The following is a 17,938-nucleotide window of genomic DNA, read 5'->3' on the forward strand; positions in this document are numbered from 1 at the left end:
CATATCCAAAAAGAAATTTGTCTCATTCTGAGTCCTTCACTTTTCTATCAGAAAGGTACTACATTTCATCACCAGTCCTCTGGAATCCTAATTGGTCACTACATTCAGAAGGAAGGGGAAAGCATTAAGCATTTATATAATGCCTACCATGTGCCGGGCACTATGCTAAGTACTTTTTTACAAATATTATCTCATTTTATTCTCACAACAACCTGGAATGTAGGTGCTATTATTATGCCCATTTTATGGTTGAGGAAACTGAAGCAATCAGAGGTGAAGTGACTTGCCCAGGGTCACAGAGCTAGTATGTGTCTGAGGCTAGATTTGAACTCAGGATTTCCTGACTCCGGCTGAGCACTCTCCACTGTGCCACCAGCTGCCTCGCATAATAGTATTCCATTATATTTATAAACCACAACTTATTCAATCATTCCCCAATTTGTGGGCACCCCCCTCAGGTTCCCATTCTTTGCCACCTCAAAAAGAGCTATAAATATTTTTGTACATCCTTACAATTAATTTTGCTTAGGACTAGATGAATCACTCTCTTAATCTACTCTCCCTCTAATTCCCCTTCCCTCTTTTCCCTTTCCTTCCTATATTACTATTAAGTGAAATTGTACCTAGCTCTCTATGTGTATACTCTTCCTTCTTTGACCAGTGCAGAAGAGAGAGGTTCAAGCTATCAGCTGCTCCCTCTCACCCCATCCTCATTTGTACAGACGTCTATTGTGCACCCTCATTATGTGAGATAATTTTCTCAACCTTCCTTTCCTTCCTCACCTCCCATGTCCCCTTGTGCTCCTCTTCCCCGCCCCATTCCTAAGATCAACATATAACAGAACCATTCCCTGGCCATGTCAAAAAGAACTCCCTCTATGAACCCTGATGATAACAGGGACCAGAGAGGACACATGTATCATTTCCCCAAATCTGAATGTAAGCAGTTTGTTTAGTCATTTGTCATTATTCATTTGTGTTTACCTTTCTATGCTTCTTTTCACTCCTATGTTTGCAGTTTAAAGTTTCTGCAGCTCTGGTCTTTTCGTCTGGAATGCTTAGAAGTCCTCTACTTCATTAAAGATCCTTTTGGATTTGGGGGGGGGGGTTGCCCTGTAGGATTATACTCAGTTTTGATCAGAAAGTTGTTCTTGGTTGTAAGCCCAGATCCTTGACCTTCTGACCTTCTGGAATAACATATTCCAAGATCTCTGCTCCTTTAGGAAGGTAGCTGCTAAATCTTGTGTGTTGAGCCATAAATTCCCTTTCTAATTCTTTCTTCCATAAACTCTCATTTCTTTTCCATTTTTTCCCTCAAGTGCTCTCATTCCATCTTTTTTTTTAAAAACTCTTGCTTCATCTCTTCTAGGAATTCTAGTCAAGTTTATGACTAACCTGTGTTTTTTCTGAGGTTCTGCTTATAGATGTTTTGGAGTCATTCTCTTCTGCATTTATTTCTTGACCATCTGTGCCACCATAATAGCTCATTATGGTGGAGTTCTTTTCTTGTCTGCTCATTCTTCCAGCCTACTTCCTGACTGCAGACTTGATGTTAGGGCTGGGTTCTGTGCACTTCTGGAGGGAAGGTCTGGAGTAGTTCTGTTGCTGTTTTCTTGAGGTACTGAGTACTGTGTTATTCTAGGATCTCAGGGATATCTCAGGCTAGAGAGCTGCAAGCTTTCAGTATTCTCCAAGTGGGTGGCCCAAAACAAAATCTGATTGCTACCCTGTGGACTGAGCTCTGCAAGCTTCTGACCTGCGTTTGGATCTGAGTAGTAGTGGACACTGCTGGACTCCATCCCTCTTAGCCACCTGGAAAGCTCTGCTGGCTCTGAGCAGTAAAATTCTAGGCTTCCCTTTGGTGTAGGATTCCTGCCTTGGCTATTCTTCTATATGCTTGACTAGATGCTGGAAACTCTGAGCTTTGGGGCTGAGCTGCAGCCCTGCTGCTGGTGGCTTTTCAACTTCCTCTTTTCTCTGTACATCACCCAGGGCCTCCCTACTGGGATCACTCCTAAAAGCAGGTTCCCTTCTCACTTCCCTTCTCACTCTGCCCTAGATCTGTGACCCAAGAGTGGAATATTACTATGTCAAGGTCACTGTACAATGTGTCCACCTGTGGCTGATCAGACCAACATGAGCTCAGAAGGCTCAGGTCACAGGGACGGGCACAGGGACATTTGGAGTAGATTTGCACATCTCACATTTCTTTTGAGCTGCTGCAATTCTGCTTTGCCCATAAAGCATGGCACTTCTTGGATGAGGGCAAACCACGCTGAACAGTCCTTTAACAGAGTCTCCCATGTCACACAATCAATACTAAAACTCTTCAGACAGACCTTGAGAGTGTCCTTGTATTGCTTCTTCTGACCTCCATATGACTACTTGCCTTGTGCAAGTTCTCTATAAAACGGTCTTTTAGGCAAATGTGCATTTGGCATTTGGGCTACATGGCCAGCCCATAAGAGCTGCACTCTCTGCATAGAGTTTGAATGGTTGGCAGCTCAGCTCAAGAAAGGACCTCCGTGTCTGGTACCTCATCTTGCCAGGTGATCTCCAGACAATTCAAATGGAAGGAACTCAGTTTCCTGGCATGGCTCTGGTAGGCTGTCCAGGTTTCATAGACATACAACAATGAGGTCAGCACAGCAGCTCTGTACACCTTCAGTTTGGTAGGCAGTCTAATACCTCTTCTCTCCCATACTTTCCTTCAGAGCTTCCCAAGTATTCAACTAGCTCTGGCAATGTGTGCATCAACCTTATCATCTATGTGCACAACCTTGGAAAGTAAGTGAACTTATGTATAGCACTCAGAACTTCTCCATTTGCTGTAACCAATGGTTCCATGTATGGGTGGTAGAGAACCTCTGTTTTCTTGGTGTCAATTATTAGGCCAAAATTAGCACAAGAATCCATCCATAGGGGCATAGGTGGCACAGTGGATAGAGCATTGCCCCTCGAGTCAGGAGGACCTGAGTTCAAATCCGGGCTCAGACACATAACCCTCACTAGCTGTGTGACTCTGGGCAAGCCACTTAACTCCGACTGCCTCACCAAAAACAAAAGAATCCATCCATACTCTGTTGCATCTCGGCCTCAGAGGCTGCCCTGAGTACGCAATCATCCAGGAACAAAATCTTTCACCAACTCTCTTTCACTTTCGTCTTGGCTTGTGGCCATCTTGTCCACCTCAACCAACTGGCTACACAAAGTATAAAGGAGGCATGATTCAAAAGCCACCGAGGGCAGTTCACGCATTTATGCTATTTCATAGTCTGACGTGTACTTCTTACACACCTGCTGTGTGCCAGGCACTATGCTAAGTGCCAAGGACACAAAAAGAGGTAAAAGCTAGTCGCTGCTTTCAGGGAGAGAAACAACATGCCAGCAGCAAAGCATCACAGACAGGATGCACTGGAGACAATTCGCAGGGGGAGGCACCGGGGGGACAGGGGCGGGCTTCTTGCAGAAGGTGGGATTTTAGCTGAGACCTGAAGGAGGCCAGGGAAACCAGGAGGCGGAGATGAGAGGGAGAACATTCCAGGTACAGGGGACAGCCAGAAAGAAGGTACAGTCTGCAGATGGAGTGTCTTATGCTAGAAACCGCCAGGAGGGCTTTCACTTACATATTATTTCCAGCCAGCCATCAAGACGGTTCTGATAATCTGAGTTGCCTCTCTTGGCCACATGAGTAGCTTGTACTAATGAATTAAGTCTGCTAGTAACCTCTGCCCTGCAAGAGAGATTAAGGCATTTATTATCTCGGAGCCAAGGGACCCTAGACTCCAGTCTTATTTGAGCAGTTTAAGTACTGGATTTAATCACTACTTGCATAAGTATCTTAAGTATTTTTCTTGGGGAGCAGCAACTTGGGTGGTTCCCCAGGAAGTCCCAAACTTCACCAGTTCACATGCCCTGTGGTTTTCAGTAAGCTTTCCACATACCCTTAGTCAATCTGAATGGAAACGGATTTTAGAGTTCACCTTGTATATATGCACATAAGGAGTAAAACAGACTAATTAATTTCAATAATGTAATGTTATTTACCAAATTTTTTCTGAAGTTCCTTCACAAGCTTTCATAACTAAGTTGGGAAACTCTGGTACAGTGGATAGAGTGCTGAACTTCTGAAGCTTGGAAGACCCTGATTCAGATTCTGCCTCTAATACTTGCTAGCCTCACGTCTGTGTGTCAAAAGGATATAGTAACACCTGAAGCACTTTATCTCACAAGATTATTTTGAGGTTCGAATGAAACAATGTATGTAAAGTGATTTGCAAAACTGAAAGCACCATATCCATGTCAGTTATTATGATAATGATTATGGGGATGATGATGGCATTACGAGCTGGCTGGGTTTCCCTACTGACAGACCTGGAGAAAATATGTATTCATGAAAATAACTCACATTTCTCAAGTGCTTTGTAAAGTACTTTCTTTAAAACAACCTGGTGAAGTAGGTATTATTTTCTCCACTTTACAGAAGAAAACTGAGGTAGGAGTCACACAGCAAGTAAGCCTCTTCAGGCAGAATTCAAACTCAGGGCTTGGTGATCCCAGGCATCTTCCTCTTTCCACTATACCAAGCTGCCTCTCTGCGTACCAGTTGTGTGGAGGCTCCCACTAGGCCCCAGAGCTACCAACAGTGTCTCTGCCCTTCCTTATTTTATACTCTAGAAAAGGAAATGAGGCTATACAAAGAACTGCAATACAAGTTAGAATGTGATTGTAACATTGATAAAATATATACTTTTATTCATATAAGTTCTGATATTTTATATCATTAAGAAGAAAGGAAAAGTCAATGAAAGATTTATGGAGGGAGGGTTCACTTTCAGCTGGGACCTGGCTGAGAGTGTTCAGGGCAGACATCCCAAAGCCAGGGGCCCTGGAGCTGGGCAAAGATAAAGGTAGGCCGAGAAAGTGGAGGGCAGCGTGAGCAGGCTGCTGCGGGAGCTAGGACTGGTGGGATGGTGGCTAATCCAGTTTGGCTTTGGCACGGGGTCATGAAATGGAGTGAGAGGAGTAATTAGAAGTCAGACCGTGGAGTGTCTTCAATGCCAGTCTGAGGAGTTGGCATTTTATCACAGAGACAACATTGAGTTACTGACGGCGCTTGCGCTAAAAAGTAGCATGACTAGACTCAGACATCCAGAAGATAACGTGGGCATCAGGGTGAATGAAGAATGGATTAATCAGAAAGCAGAAAGCCTGGAAGACAGGAGACTAATTTTTAAAAGGCTATTACTAACTCTTGGAAATAGTCCAAGGGAGAGATTATATACAGAGGAAAACGTGGTGGCAGCATTGTGAGTAGAAAGGAAGAAATGGGGAAGAAAAATATTCTTGAGCTGGTCAAGTTAGGCCCCAAAGCAGAGATGAGGAAACGCACCCGAGCACCTTTTCTGTGAAGGACACCAGGCACCATCGGATTCAGCTGATTCAGTTTTGTGAAACTGCTTGTGAAAGTTCTTTCACTTTTGTTTTTATTCCAAGGGATGGTCTGCTGGGGAGGGGAGGGGATAGACACTTGTAGTAGAACACGCTTGGATGTGGAGAGTGAGGGTGAGGGAGGAGTCAAAGGTAAAGGTGGAGTGACTGCCAATGCAGACTGTTGGAACACTGACCCAGAGAGGGAAGGCACCTTATGACACGGGATGCTAGAACTGAAAAAGACCTCTGAATATAGAATGCTCGAAAACAGAGATCTCACATTTTACATGTTACGAAGGAGGACACTGAGGCTACCAACAGAAATGGAGAAGCTGGGAAGAGGGGCAGATCTGGGGAGAAAGAGGATGCACAGTGTTGGACAATACATCTTTTGAAGGCGTTACGCTTCCTGGCATCTAAGCAAAAGACATGTCGTCAGTAAACGAACCAGAAGAAGCCAGCAGGAAGAGATGGGCCATTCCAGCTGTCACTTTGAGCTCCAAATGTAAGTTGTGGTGGTGCTGGTGGGGGTGGTAGCGGTGGGGGTGGGAGTGGGGGGAGCGGGGGAGGGGGGTGGGAGGTGGAGAGGGTGGGGGTGGGGAGGGTGGGGATGGGGGGTGCTGGTGGTGGTGGTGCTGCTGCTGGTGGGGGGGTGGGGGGTGCTGGTGGTGCTGCTGCTGCTGGTGGTAGTGGTGTCATTTCCCACTTTTAGTGACTCCATTTGGGGTTTTCTTGGCAAAGATACCAGAGTGCTTTGCCATTTCCTTCTCCAGACCATTTTACAGATGAGGAAACCGAGGCAAACAGGGCGAAATGATTTGCCCAGGGTCACACAGCTTCAAAGTGTCTGAAACCATGTTTGAACTCAGGTCCTCCTGACTCCAGACCTGGCTCTCTGTGCACTACGGCGCCACGTAGCTGCCCCAAGTGGTGACAGAGACCTCTTAATGTGCTCCTCCCTCCCTTCAGTACACCCAGGCGTAGTGAGTCTGCATCATTCACCCTGACGTGCCTTGGACTCTAGACTGACACAGCACACAGCCGCCTTTGCCCCAGCTCTCCTCCATTCAAAACCAATCTTCTCTTTCCCCACCCTCTTCTTTGGGCAACTCCCTGTAGCCTCAGCGCCAGCCTCTGGAAAAGGTGCTCACAGATAAAAGGCACACGGACAGTCTCCATTAGACATGGCACATGGCTAGGATTCTCTACACAGACCCCTGGATGCTGCTGGGCAGGGCACCAGCCGTGCCCCCGGGAGTGCCCCGGCAAGCCCAGCAGGAAGGCCGGCGCCACAGACGTGACCATTACCAAAAGGAGGCTTTGTCTGAAGATGGTTACAATGGCTGGCTTTATTCCCAGCAAACAGATCTGATTTATCTGAAGCCAGAAGCACCAAGAAACTGCTCTACCAATGTGTGTCTGCCTCGGAAGCCATGACTGCCTTCAGCTTGGCCACGTTTCAGACGGACTTTGGTTTTGTGACAGAGGCTTATAAACCTGGAGCCAGAAGGGACCTTGGATCTAGCACAATCTCTTCATTTTACAGATGAGGAAACTGAGGCCCAGAAAGGCACCCAAGGAGAACTAGGACTGAACTAGAACTGAGCTCCTCAGACTCCAAATCCAGCCTTGTTTCCACCCTACCGTGGCGGCCTGTCTTCTGTTATGAATGATGTTTCATGTCAATACTTCTGAACGACTCTTCAGCAAGCCAGCCAAAATGCACTGACTTCCCTTCTCACCTGAGCTGGGTACAGTTCTCTTCAATGCCAAGCTCCAAGAGGCATCCAGATACAGCATCTTCTCCAAATAAAACCGGGGTGGTTTCTGCTCCCGTGCACAGACCCCTGCCAACTACAAAACAAAGGCACTGGTGAGACAAAGAGATTCTATTTCACACAAGCTTTCGTTGGCATTTGTCTTAAGGAGAAACAAGGTTCCAAATTTTTCTAAAAACGGTGCCTCAGAAGGCCCCATGGAGCCAATGAACTCGTGCTTGGGCATATCAGCTGGGATGCCATGGAGCGCCTTCTCCAAGGATGCGGGCTCTGCCAGCAGAGGGCAGTAACCAGGACAGACAGAGCCGGGCCCCTCCTACCAGTGAGGGATGGCCCCAGCACAGGCGGCACCCACCAACGACGGACATGGCGTCAGAATCCAGGATGCCTCCTTCTGCCCCCTTCCGAACCAAATCTTGATAATCAATCGATCAATAAGCACCAATTAAGTGCCTTCCACTACGTGCCCAGCACTGTGTTCAATGCTGGGCATACAAAGAGAGAACTCGAACAACCCCTGCCCGAAGGACTCTGCATTCCACTGAAGGATGAACACATGTATACTGATAATCAGTCACTCAGTTAGCAAGCATTTATTCAATACTTACCATGTGCTAAGCATGGGGGACACAAATCCAAAAACCAAAACCGGTCCTACTCTAAAGGAAGGCCCATGTACCACTTTTACTACCTGCTTATATATTTGTATCTTTCACTAGAATGCAGGCTCCCTGAGGGCAGGGACTATCTCGGTTTTGTCTTTGTACGTCCCCAGCACCAACACGGTGCCTGGCATTTGATAAATACTTAAGAGTTGATTTATTCATTGACCAATTCTCTCCTCCAATAAACCCACTAACCACCACACAAATGGAATCGGGGAGTACCTGGGATGGTCCACAAGCATAGACCCCCACTTCTGCAAAGAAGGCAGGCGCGTAGATTTTCTCCTCTCTTCTTTGGGACCAAGCTCAACCATTTATAATTTTATTTCAAATATCCAAATAGACACTCACATCTCTCTAGCTTGGTATTTACAGAAAATCAAATTCAGGATGTATACAAAATCAGTTCACTGAGCCGAGGGGAGGTAGAGAAATGAAGGACGTGGCAGCTGGGCTGAACACTGAGAAGAGACAGGAGTCCTACAAGGTGTTGGTGAGGAAAGAGAGCACTCCCGGCATGAGGGGCTGTCTGTGCAGAAGCAGGGAGGTAGGAGATGAAATCGGGAGTGCCGAGCAGGCCAGCTTGGCTGGAGCAACCACCCCAGTAACTCCCTAAGGACGAAACTGCAGAAGCCAAAGTCAAAGGCAGATGGGTTTTATTGACCTGTCTGCATCAGAGACCAAGGCTGCCCCTAACTATACCCTGCAACTGACCCAACGATAACAAAGAAGTCACGCTTACCTGGCCGCCAAAGGTTTAAGGTGGTGATGTTATTAACACTTCTGAGATTGAGGGCTCTCACAGGCTTGCCAGGAAAGTAACCTAGACAGGCACACAAACAACAGAGGAGGCTTAACGCGCTTTTCTTCTAATAAGGTTATTCTGGAGTTAGAAGGGACTTCCGGGGGCATCTCGACCAAGCCGTCCTCGCAACTCCCTGACACAGAGCGCTGCCTCAAGCAAGAACGCAAAGGGAGCGTGCGAAACCGAAAGGGAAGAAGGGCCGACCAAGGATGTTCAAGGGTCAGAAGCATGAGAAGAACAGAGCAGCGAGACAGGCATCTGGCGAGTGGGCCGGATACCTGCTGGACGGACAAGCAGTGACGCTCATCGCCAGCAGGCTGGCCAACCAGTGAGGAGCTTTTTCAACCTCAGCAACTCAGGGGTTTCTCTCCTAAGGCTTCGAAGGGGACAGCCTGCATCAGAGGTACCCATGTGACAGACCAGGTAGAGAGACCACTGGATCTGGAGTCAGGACGACCTGAGTTCAAATCCAGCCTCCAACCCTTACTAGCTGTGTGACCTTGCACAAGTCACGTCACCTCTGCCTGCCTCAGTTTCCTCAATTGTAAAATGGCGATCATAACCACACTTTCCTGCCAGGGTTGTTGCGAGGACCCAGTGAGATAGTGTTTGTGAAGTACACTGGAGATGTGATTATTATTCAAGAATCTCTCATTTCATCTGGGCTGGGACTCGCGCCCCCGCTGCAAAACACAAGCCCTCCACGGCTTGGTCGATTCACAGGAGCACAGATTTAGAGCTGGAGGGATCTTAGAAGCCATTGAGTCTGGTGAAAACTGAGACCGAGAGAGATGAAGTGCGCTGCCCAGGGCCCCACGACGAGGAAGGGTCCTAGTCTGAGGAGGGATCTGAACCCGGGTCTTCCTGACTAAGGTCAGCACCTTTTCCCCTCTACAGTGCTCTCCACGTGTGGCTTGTATAAGGAGAGAGTCTGTGATCTTGGTGTATGCAGCACCCTGCCCTCCGCAGCCCGACACTCATGAATGTGGTCGCAGAATTCACACACTGTCATCGTCACCTGCTCAGGGCTGTCAATCCTTGGATCAGAGACACAATCCCTCCCCAGCTCCCACTTTCAGGCTTTCCAGCCTGGCGGCACCTGCCCCAGTTTGGGAATATTATTCTCTGCAATGCAAAATAAACCTCTTAGTGAACTGGATAGAGGGCCGTAGATCGAGTGAAAGGTTAGGGCTGGAAAGGGCATGAGAGACCATCAAGCCTAACCCCTCCATTTCAATAGACAGGAACTTGAGACCCAGAACGGACAGGTGACTTGCTCAAGGTCACACAGGTGACACGTGGCAGAACCAAGGGACCCCCTGACTATAAGTCCAATGGTCTTCCCACGGCTTTCAGAGTGAACATCAAACCCCACTCCCAGCTCTGAAAAAAAGCCGCCATTGTGAGGACTGTGGACGTGGATTTGAAAATAGTCAAGCAACAGATTGCGTATCATTTCACTAGCACGTAAAAAATATCCATCTACAGCTTGTTCCACTTCTTGAAAAGCTTATGTTTCCTAACAGGCAAGAACCACACTTTCTGTTCAAACATCGATCATTAAATAAAGAAGAAAGACTTGAATGCATTGATAGCACTCCAATAATGTAGATAGAATAGACAGACATATCATAGACATGCTATATAAAGTATACATTGTCTCAATGGAGAATTTTTTTAAAAATTTAAATATAAAAGCACAAAACAAAATGCTAACTATATCTGTCATATGTATTGGAGCAACCTGTGGCTTCTGTAGTGTTGTAAGTCCCCAGGAACGCATTCATCTCCCTGGGCAGATTGCACTTTCTCTGCCCCCTCTACCACAGGAGAATCCCCTGGGGCTCTGAGCCCTCATGTGACTTACCCAGGGTCACTGAGCCAGAACGTAGCCGCTACGCACTGCCAACCCGCCCCTCCCAGGCCAACTTTACAGAGCAGTCATATTTAACTTCTGGATTTCCATACTACATAGAAATGAAAGGGCTGGCTGATCTGCAGGCTTGAGGGGGAGAGGGATAGAAATTTTTTTAAAACATCAATTCTTGATTTTTTTTACCAGAGGAATTCAAGTATAACCACCCTACCTGGGTTTCCAGATCGTTCTGGGCTGTCTTTAGCATTAAAGCTTAAAAATGTTACTTTAAATCTCTGTGTCAATAATCCTAGAAATAAAACAGCAACAACAACAGATATAACAAGTACTGTTAATTCCCTCATGGGAAACAACGGATCTGTCCCATTTCTCAGACTTCTTGGAAATGCATTTTATCTTAAACATTTTTGTTGATTTCTGCTTTTCTTAATTTCCAAATATATCTTTCCCCTTCCCCCAAATTCATCCTGACCCTCCCCAGAGGTATCCCTGGAACAAAGAATAAAAAAGAAAAGAGGGGAGAAAAAGCAATCCGCAAAACTAACCAACACAGATGGGGCAGCGAGGTGGCGCAACGGACAGAGCACCAGCCCTGGAGCCAGGAGGACCCGAGTGCAAATCCGGCCTCACACACATAACACTCACTAGCTGGGCGACTCTGGGCAAGTCACTTAACCCTAAATGCCTCATCCCCAAAAACAAAACAAAAAAAACCCAACCAACACAGAAACCGAATCTAGGAATATACGGGACATTCCACACCCAAAGCCTCCACCTCCACAAAGAAGGCTGAGAAATAACAGACTTTCTCCTCTCTTCTTTAGGACCAAGGTCAACCACTTGTAATTATATTTGAAATATGCAAAACAGATGTTCATACCTCTCTATCTTGGATGAAGTCATAAGTACATGTAGGAAACAGTCCGGCCTGTTTTAATCAGAGGTGTCCCAAAGACAAGGGAAAAAACACTCCAAATAAAAACCCAAATTCTCTGCCTCTCCACGATTACCTTGCTGGTCTGCATGAATTTTTGCCCGGATGACTTTGACATTGAATTCAGTGATTGTTTTCTCATTCCACCTGAAAGTATAGTGCTCTTCCAAGTTCACATATTTGAATGATGGCCCAGGAGCAAGAAGTACGTCTGTGAACAAACCCACAGTCAGTCCTCTGGGCTGCACTCTCCTCTGAGCACACTCAGATCCAAGAGAAACAGAAAGAGCCTCTCTCTTCAAATCCAGTAATGCCACTGAAAGTCTAGGTGACTTAGCTGTCACCACGTTAAGTCACTATTTTAAATAGTGAAAATAAAAAGCAAAAAGGGTCAGTGAAAAGAACTGCAGCCAGCCCTAAGGGATGGTGATCTTCTCTGAAGAATGTGGGGGGTGATTTCAGAGGAGCAGAGAGGGAAAGTTGAAGGGCCCTCCACAGTCATCCTGTTACAGATATGGAAACAAGGCCCGTGGAGGTCCGAGCCACACACATCATGGAGCCGGAGGGCCCCTGGAGGTCTCAGGTGCAGCCCCTCATTTTACAGATGAGGGAACAGGGGAGGGATTGGAACAGGGACAGGATTGGCCAAAAGTTATCCAAACAGCAAATCACTGCTAGTATTTGTACCCAGGCCCTCTAACCCTAAATCTGCATCCGTCTATTTATTTCACGTATAACTGACACCTTCTGTTTTTTCCACAAGTCACTCCCCAGGAAAGCCTTCCTAGCAAACCTTTCCTTATGATAGAGAAAACTAGTTAAGCCAAACTTACACCAGAAGGTGTAGGCCACATTCTACCCTCATATTCCCACATCTCCTTCATGGGGCAAGAGTTTATAGCTTTTCACCAAACACCATATTCAATGAAGTTCTAAAAAGTTATATTTTTATCAATCAATGCATCAACGAGCATTTATTAAATACCTACTATGTGCCAGGCACTGGGTTAGGTGCTGAGGAGACGGACAACATGAAAATGTTCCTGCCCTCAAGGAGTTTATATTCTATCTGGAAAAAGAGACGTTTCCAAAAGTCTCCCATCCATTCTTTTCATCTTCTGGCAGAACTTTCGGGTGGATGGAACCATTGTGTTTCTATGAGCGTACAGAAAGCATCACAATAAGGTACCTGTGCCACGGATGAACTTGTCTAAGGCAGTTGACTCCTTATAGACCACTTGGGGTACGACAAAGCCTAGGAAGACAAAAACAGTCACTTTCTGCATTGCACAATCATGTTTTCTCTCTTCCAAGAGAAAGCCTGTCTCTGTTTTACTAACTAGGGCACCTGAGGCGGCTCTCCACGCCACCCTCTCCTCTCTGCCCACCTGAACCCATCAGACACGAGCACATGGGCATTCCGGGAGATTAGCACTCATCCACACCCGTGACAAAATAGACACCAGAGTTAGGACCGGCACAAGATAGTGAGCTTCCAGGGAAGAACTACAGCCCATGCTGCTTGGTCGTGAAAAAGAATCTATCTCCGTACATTTACATCTTTATCCTATGCTTATTACACTGTTATTCATTTCTACTGGCAGAACCCTTGGCAACTGGCAACTCTCTTCCAGGTCAATCCTCTCATATGACCCTCTTCTCGGCCCTCTGAGGTCACTGTGGCAGCTACTACAGTTATATAGCACCAGGAGGAGGAAGGTGATGAAGATGATGACAACAGCTCACACTGAGTGTGCTGGTCTCAGGCAGTTCAAATCCAGCCTCAGGCACTTAACCTCTGTCTCCTTTGTGCCTCACCTATAGCTGTGGAGTCAAGAGGACCTGAGTTCAAATCCAGTCTCAGACCAGACACTTAACACTGACTAGCTATGTGTTGCTGGGCAAGTCACTTAACCCCAACTGCCTTGCCAAAAAAACCAAAAAACAAAACATAAAATGAAATAAATGTAAAATGGGGCTAATAACAGCATCTATCTCAGAGAGTTGTTGTTAAAATCAAGTAAGATAATATTTGGAAAGCACTTTGCAAATCTTAAGCCCTACATAAATGCTAATAAAGTTAAATTAATTAAAATTATGAAAGAGCAAAAGCCCTTTTAAGTATTTCTAAAAATAAAATGCTTCCCCAACAGATAACGAAGACGTTCTGACCGAAGTGTTGAAAGGGTAATATTTCCTAATATCACGGGGTCACAACGGAGCAGGGGCTTTTTCAGTTCCTCCCCCGACAACAAGTACAACTTACCTCCAATGGTACCATTTTTTATCTTCACTGAACTAATATTCTCCCGCTCTGGACGTGTTGCCAAGTCAGTAACACAGATGACATCAAAATTCTGAAGGAAGGCCACAGGGGCCTCTTGAATACACTGCCCCACTAAGGACATCTAGGAACAAGACAGACACAAGATTAATGCTTGCTCTCCCTGCCCCCACAAGACCATGGTCGCCAGCCTCCTGGGCATCTCTCTGTGGCCTGCTTCCTTTGTTAGCAGAGGTTCACCAAAGGCCGGCCGGTAGACCTGGGCAGTGAAGGTGAAGAACTGGCTCAGGAAGAGGCCTCATCTTCAAGCCCATGGCGCTCCACATAATAACAGCAAACATTCCCAATGCTCTGTCTGGTCTACAAAGCACTTCTCCTACATATTTTCATTCAGGGCTACACAAAGGCAGGTGCCATTCTCACCATTTAAAAAATGAGCCAACGGGGACACAGACAGATTTGGTGACTTGACCAGGATAACCCAGAAAACAAGCGCCCAAGGTAGAATTCACTCCAGGGTCTTCCTTCTGCTTCCCACTACACCACGCTGCCCCCTCCAATCCAGCCTTCTCACTAAGACCCACATGCTGACTGCATTCATCCTCACTGGCTCTTTCCTACCACAGGAGAAGTCTTAAAATTAACACAGGAAAGGCATCAGAAAGCACTTCGAGGATAGGCTTGGGTAAAAAAACCTCCCAACATCATTTGAGCTGTTTAAGAACGTGGATCGCATGGAAGGCAGAAACATTCTACTAAAGTAAGACATCAGGAATTGACTTTGTTTCTAAGAGTAATGGAGCTGGCAGAGGGCTAGCTCTCGCAAGGGCGTCAGGATTTCAGTCCAGCAGCCCTCTACCAAACTGAGAGCAAGCAGGAGTCGTGAGACTGCTGGTCTGATCCTTCAGACACATGAAGAGATGTCAAGAGAAGCTTAGTGTAAGGCCAGCCTACCAGAGGACGGCTGAGCCGATCATGCCCGTAGACTTATGGTCAGGAAGATCTGGGCTCAAGTCGTCCCTCAGACACTCAGTAGCAGTCACACTTGAGAAGTCATTTGACTTTTCTAAGCCTCAGTTTCCTCATCTGTAAATGAGGCAACTGGACTCACAAAAGAGTCAGACACAACCGAATGACTGAATGACAAAAAAAGTAAAATAAACTCACTCGACCCTCATGGCAACTCTGAGAAGTAGATGCTATGATATCTCCATTTTACAAATGAGGAAACTGTGACTCTGTCATAAGGTGAAATGCCTTGCCCAAGGTCACCCAGCTAGGAAGTGTCTGAGGCCAGATTTGAACTCAGGTCTTCCTGAGTCCTAGGGGCAGCTAGGTGGTGCAGCGGATACAGCACCCGGCCTGGAGTAAGGAAGACCTGAGTTCAGATCTGACCTCAGACACTTCCAAGCTGGGTGACCCCGGGCAAGTCACTTAACCCCTATTTGCCTCCGTTCCTCATCTGTAAAATGGGGACGCACTGGAGAAGGACGTGGCAATCCATTCCAATATCTCTGCCAAGAAAACCCCACAGATGAATGCATGGAGTCACAAAGAGTCGGACACAATTGGACAATAACAACAAACTCCTGACTCTAGGCCAAGGACTCTCACTACCATATGCCATCTCTAAGTGTAGCTGTCGTGACAAGTCTCACTCGAGAACAGGAAATACATGGAGAAAAAAAAGAAAAAGGACATCTGTGGAAGACAGATTAAGCAGAAAGGAAGGAAGGCTTCCAGGACCTCTAGAGGACCTCTTAGGGGGAAAATTAAGGGAGGGCACGGCCAAAAGTCCTCCAGGCTGAGCTAGAGGACCCGCTGACATCACTGAAATCACACATCCTCCCACGTGAGTGTTTGTGACAAAATAAAAACAAGGAGAAATGTAGAACATGGCAGCTCCTCCTGGCTGGGGACTGTTTTCTGTTTGTCGGCTCCTCAGGGCCTGGCCCAGCACTGCACACAGAACGAGTTAAACCAGCGAGACTGACTGACTGGCCACATTCTGAAACTGAAGTCCTGACCTGGGGGATGGTGAAAAGTTCTTTTTCCACTGTCATAAGGGGACTGTCTTGCTGGTAGCCAAAATCCGACCAGTCTTCTACTTCATCGTATATAGGTAATTTGAAGCTGAGCTCTTCTCTAGGAGAACTATAAGTTAAAGAAAAAGAATTGTTGTTCACATTTTTAACTGCTAGCTGTTCAGCCAAATGCCATTAGTTTGACATCATTCTTTTAAATGCACAGCGCAAGATAAACTCAGAAAAACTAAAACACAGAAGAAAACGTTTTTAAGTCAGTGAATTTCAGAAAGGAATTGTGCCTCACAGAAATCCTGCAGAGTCTGTGAGCAATCAGAAAAGTAGCTTCGTTGGCATTCAGGCACAAGAACCTTTCATGGTCTCTCGTGTCTCTACTTACGTGAAGCCATGGTAGAAATAACCAAGGAAAGGAGTGTTGTCCAGGGAGGACTGAACACATAAGAAGGGGAACCAGTCCGACACCTCTTCTCTTGCTGGGTTAGAGCACAGGTGGCTGAAAGGTGGATTTACATTACCACCAAAAACTCCTGTAAAACAGTCTTCTTTGAACAGCTCTATCAAATGGGGCATACATTCCTGGGAAGAAGACACAAAAGAGCAGTCAGTGCACATGCCAGGGCCTCCACTACTCCCATCCGCCATGGTCTTTCAAAACAAAGGGATGTTTTTATAATCCCTTCATCAGGGTCAGATATGACTGCTAAAACCACAGAGTGGGAGAAAGGATCAGCCCTGCAAGCCAGATGGTGTCTGTGCTGAGACAAGGAGACAGCAGAAATGAGTACAATCCACATTGAACACATTATAGGGGCCAGCAAAAGTAAAGGGGCCCACGAAGACCTAGGGCCACTGAGGGGACTCTTGCGATCAAAGGATACGTGTCAAGTCAATTAGACACAGAAACAGCCCCTGCCACACAGCCTTGACTCAAAGAACACAAGGGCAAAGCACCTCAAATGTTGCAGGAACCCTAAAACGCAGCACCGTCTTACAGCCAAGGAGACTAACTGATCTTCATTATGATGACCCCAAGAAATCCAGAAAAATTCAATTGTTTCAGAGACTTTCTCTACCAAGGTAAAGAAATAATCTGATCACGAGAGTTAATTTTTTCTTAAAGTTAACTCTCCATGTTTCAAGGATCTATAATTTGTGATTTTGTTGACCGGGGACCCCAGGGGAATGCCTTATGTGGCAATTTTCTCTGCTAGTCAGTCAAACAACAAGCATTTACTAAGCAGCTACTGCGAAGCAGTGTGCTAAGAGCTGGGGATAAAAAGGCAAAAGCCAGTCTCTGCTCTCAACGAGTTCCTAGTCTAATTGATGAGGATGGGATCTAGACCCCGAAAAGGAAAAACCTTGGCCTTTCCCACAAGGCCAAATCTCTGGCATTAGCCTGAGAACATAATCCCATCCACTGACCTTTCATTGTGGCTCCGCCCAATCTCCCAATTCTCTGTTACCCTTAACTTAGGCTAGCCCTCCATTGTGTTACCTCCCTATGCCCCCCTCTTCCCACCCTTAATCCTAGCTAGGCTCCTTTCTTCCTTGGCCACGTGGTCCAGGTCCCAGGGAGTCTGTTCACCCCAGTTTACTGGCCACTCCCATCCAGATCTTCCTTAGACCCCTCCTCCAGTCATTCCAAGCTACTTGGCCGCTCCTGGATCTCTCCCATAGTTTTTCTGTATACAAGGTCCACCTTGTTTCCATTAAGATGCTCAGATTCTTAGAATCTAGCCGCTGCTCAGATTTTTACAATCTAGCCAATAACTCACAGGTGCTGATTCCTTAAGAGTCTGGCTAGTATGTCGGATCTTTAATAAACCTTGTCTTTAGCTGAAAGAAGGCTTGAGTCGAGTCAAATTCTTTTAGACGGGACCCATGTGTCATGATCTCGGGGTCCCAGCACCCCTAAACCTCTAGACCTCATCATAACCAAATATACAGCATGGAACTAGTGATGCACAAACATAATGTAGGTAAATTAGAAGTAATCTCAAGAAGAAAGGCACCATGGGGGAAGGGAGGGAGATGGCATGGGGGGGAGGGCAGGCCTGGGAGGGGGATGGGAGGGAGGCTTTTTCCTGCAGAAGGGAGGATCTGAGCTGAGTCCTGAAG

At 46.5% G+C, this 17,938-nt stretch overlaps 1 protein-coding gene across 1 annotated transcript in view; it reads right to left on the reverse strand.

Annotated features, from left to right (window-relative positions):
• Positions 1–17,938, reverse strand: part of ATP6V0A2 (ATPase H+ transporting V0 subunit a2) — an 82,829-nt gene that overhangs the window by 52,151 nt on the left and 12,740 nt on the right. Inside the window, exons 6-14 of the mRNA XM_078151835.1 lie at positions 16,200–16,396; positions 15,803–15,929; positions 13,758–13,899; positions 12,681–12,746; positions 11,568–11,702; positions 10,769–10,846; positions 8,619–8,699; positions 7,176–7,287; positions 3,627–3,733 (exon numbers count right to left, since the gene is read on the reverse strand). Coding sequence (XP_078007961.1) covers positions 3,627–3,733; positions 7,176–7,287; positions 8,619–8,699; positions 10,769–10,846; positions 11,568–11,702; positions 12,681–12,746; positions 13,758–13,899; positions 15,803–15,929; positions 16,200–16,396 — 1,045 coding nt within the window. The remainder of the gene's footprint in view (positions 1–3,626; positions 3,734–7,175; positions 7,288–8,618; positions 8,700–10,768; positions 10,847–11,567; positions 11,703–12,680; positions 12,747–13,757; positions 13,900–15,802; positions 15,930–16,199; positions 16,397–17,938) is intronic.

The sequence above is a fragment of the Phascolarctos cinereus genome, unplaced genomic scaffold (assembly GCF_003287225.1).
Source record: "Phascolarctos cinereus isolate Bilbo 61053 unplaced genomic scaffold, phaCin_HiC Scaffold_4;HRSCAF=312, whole genome shotgun sequence".
NCBI lineage: Eukaryota > Metazoa > Chordata > Mammalia > Diprotodontia > Phascolarctidae > Phascolarctos > Phascolarctos cinereus.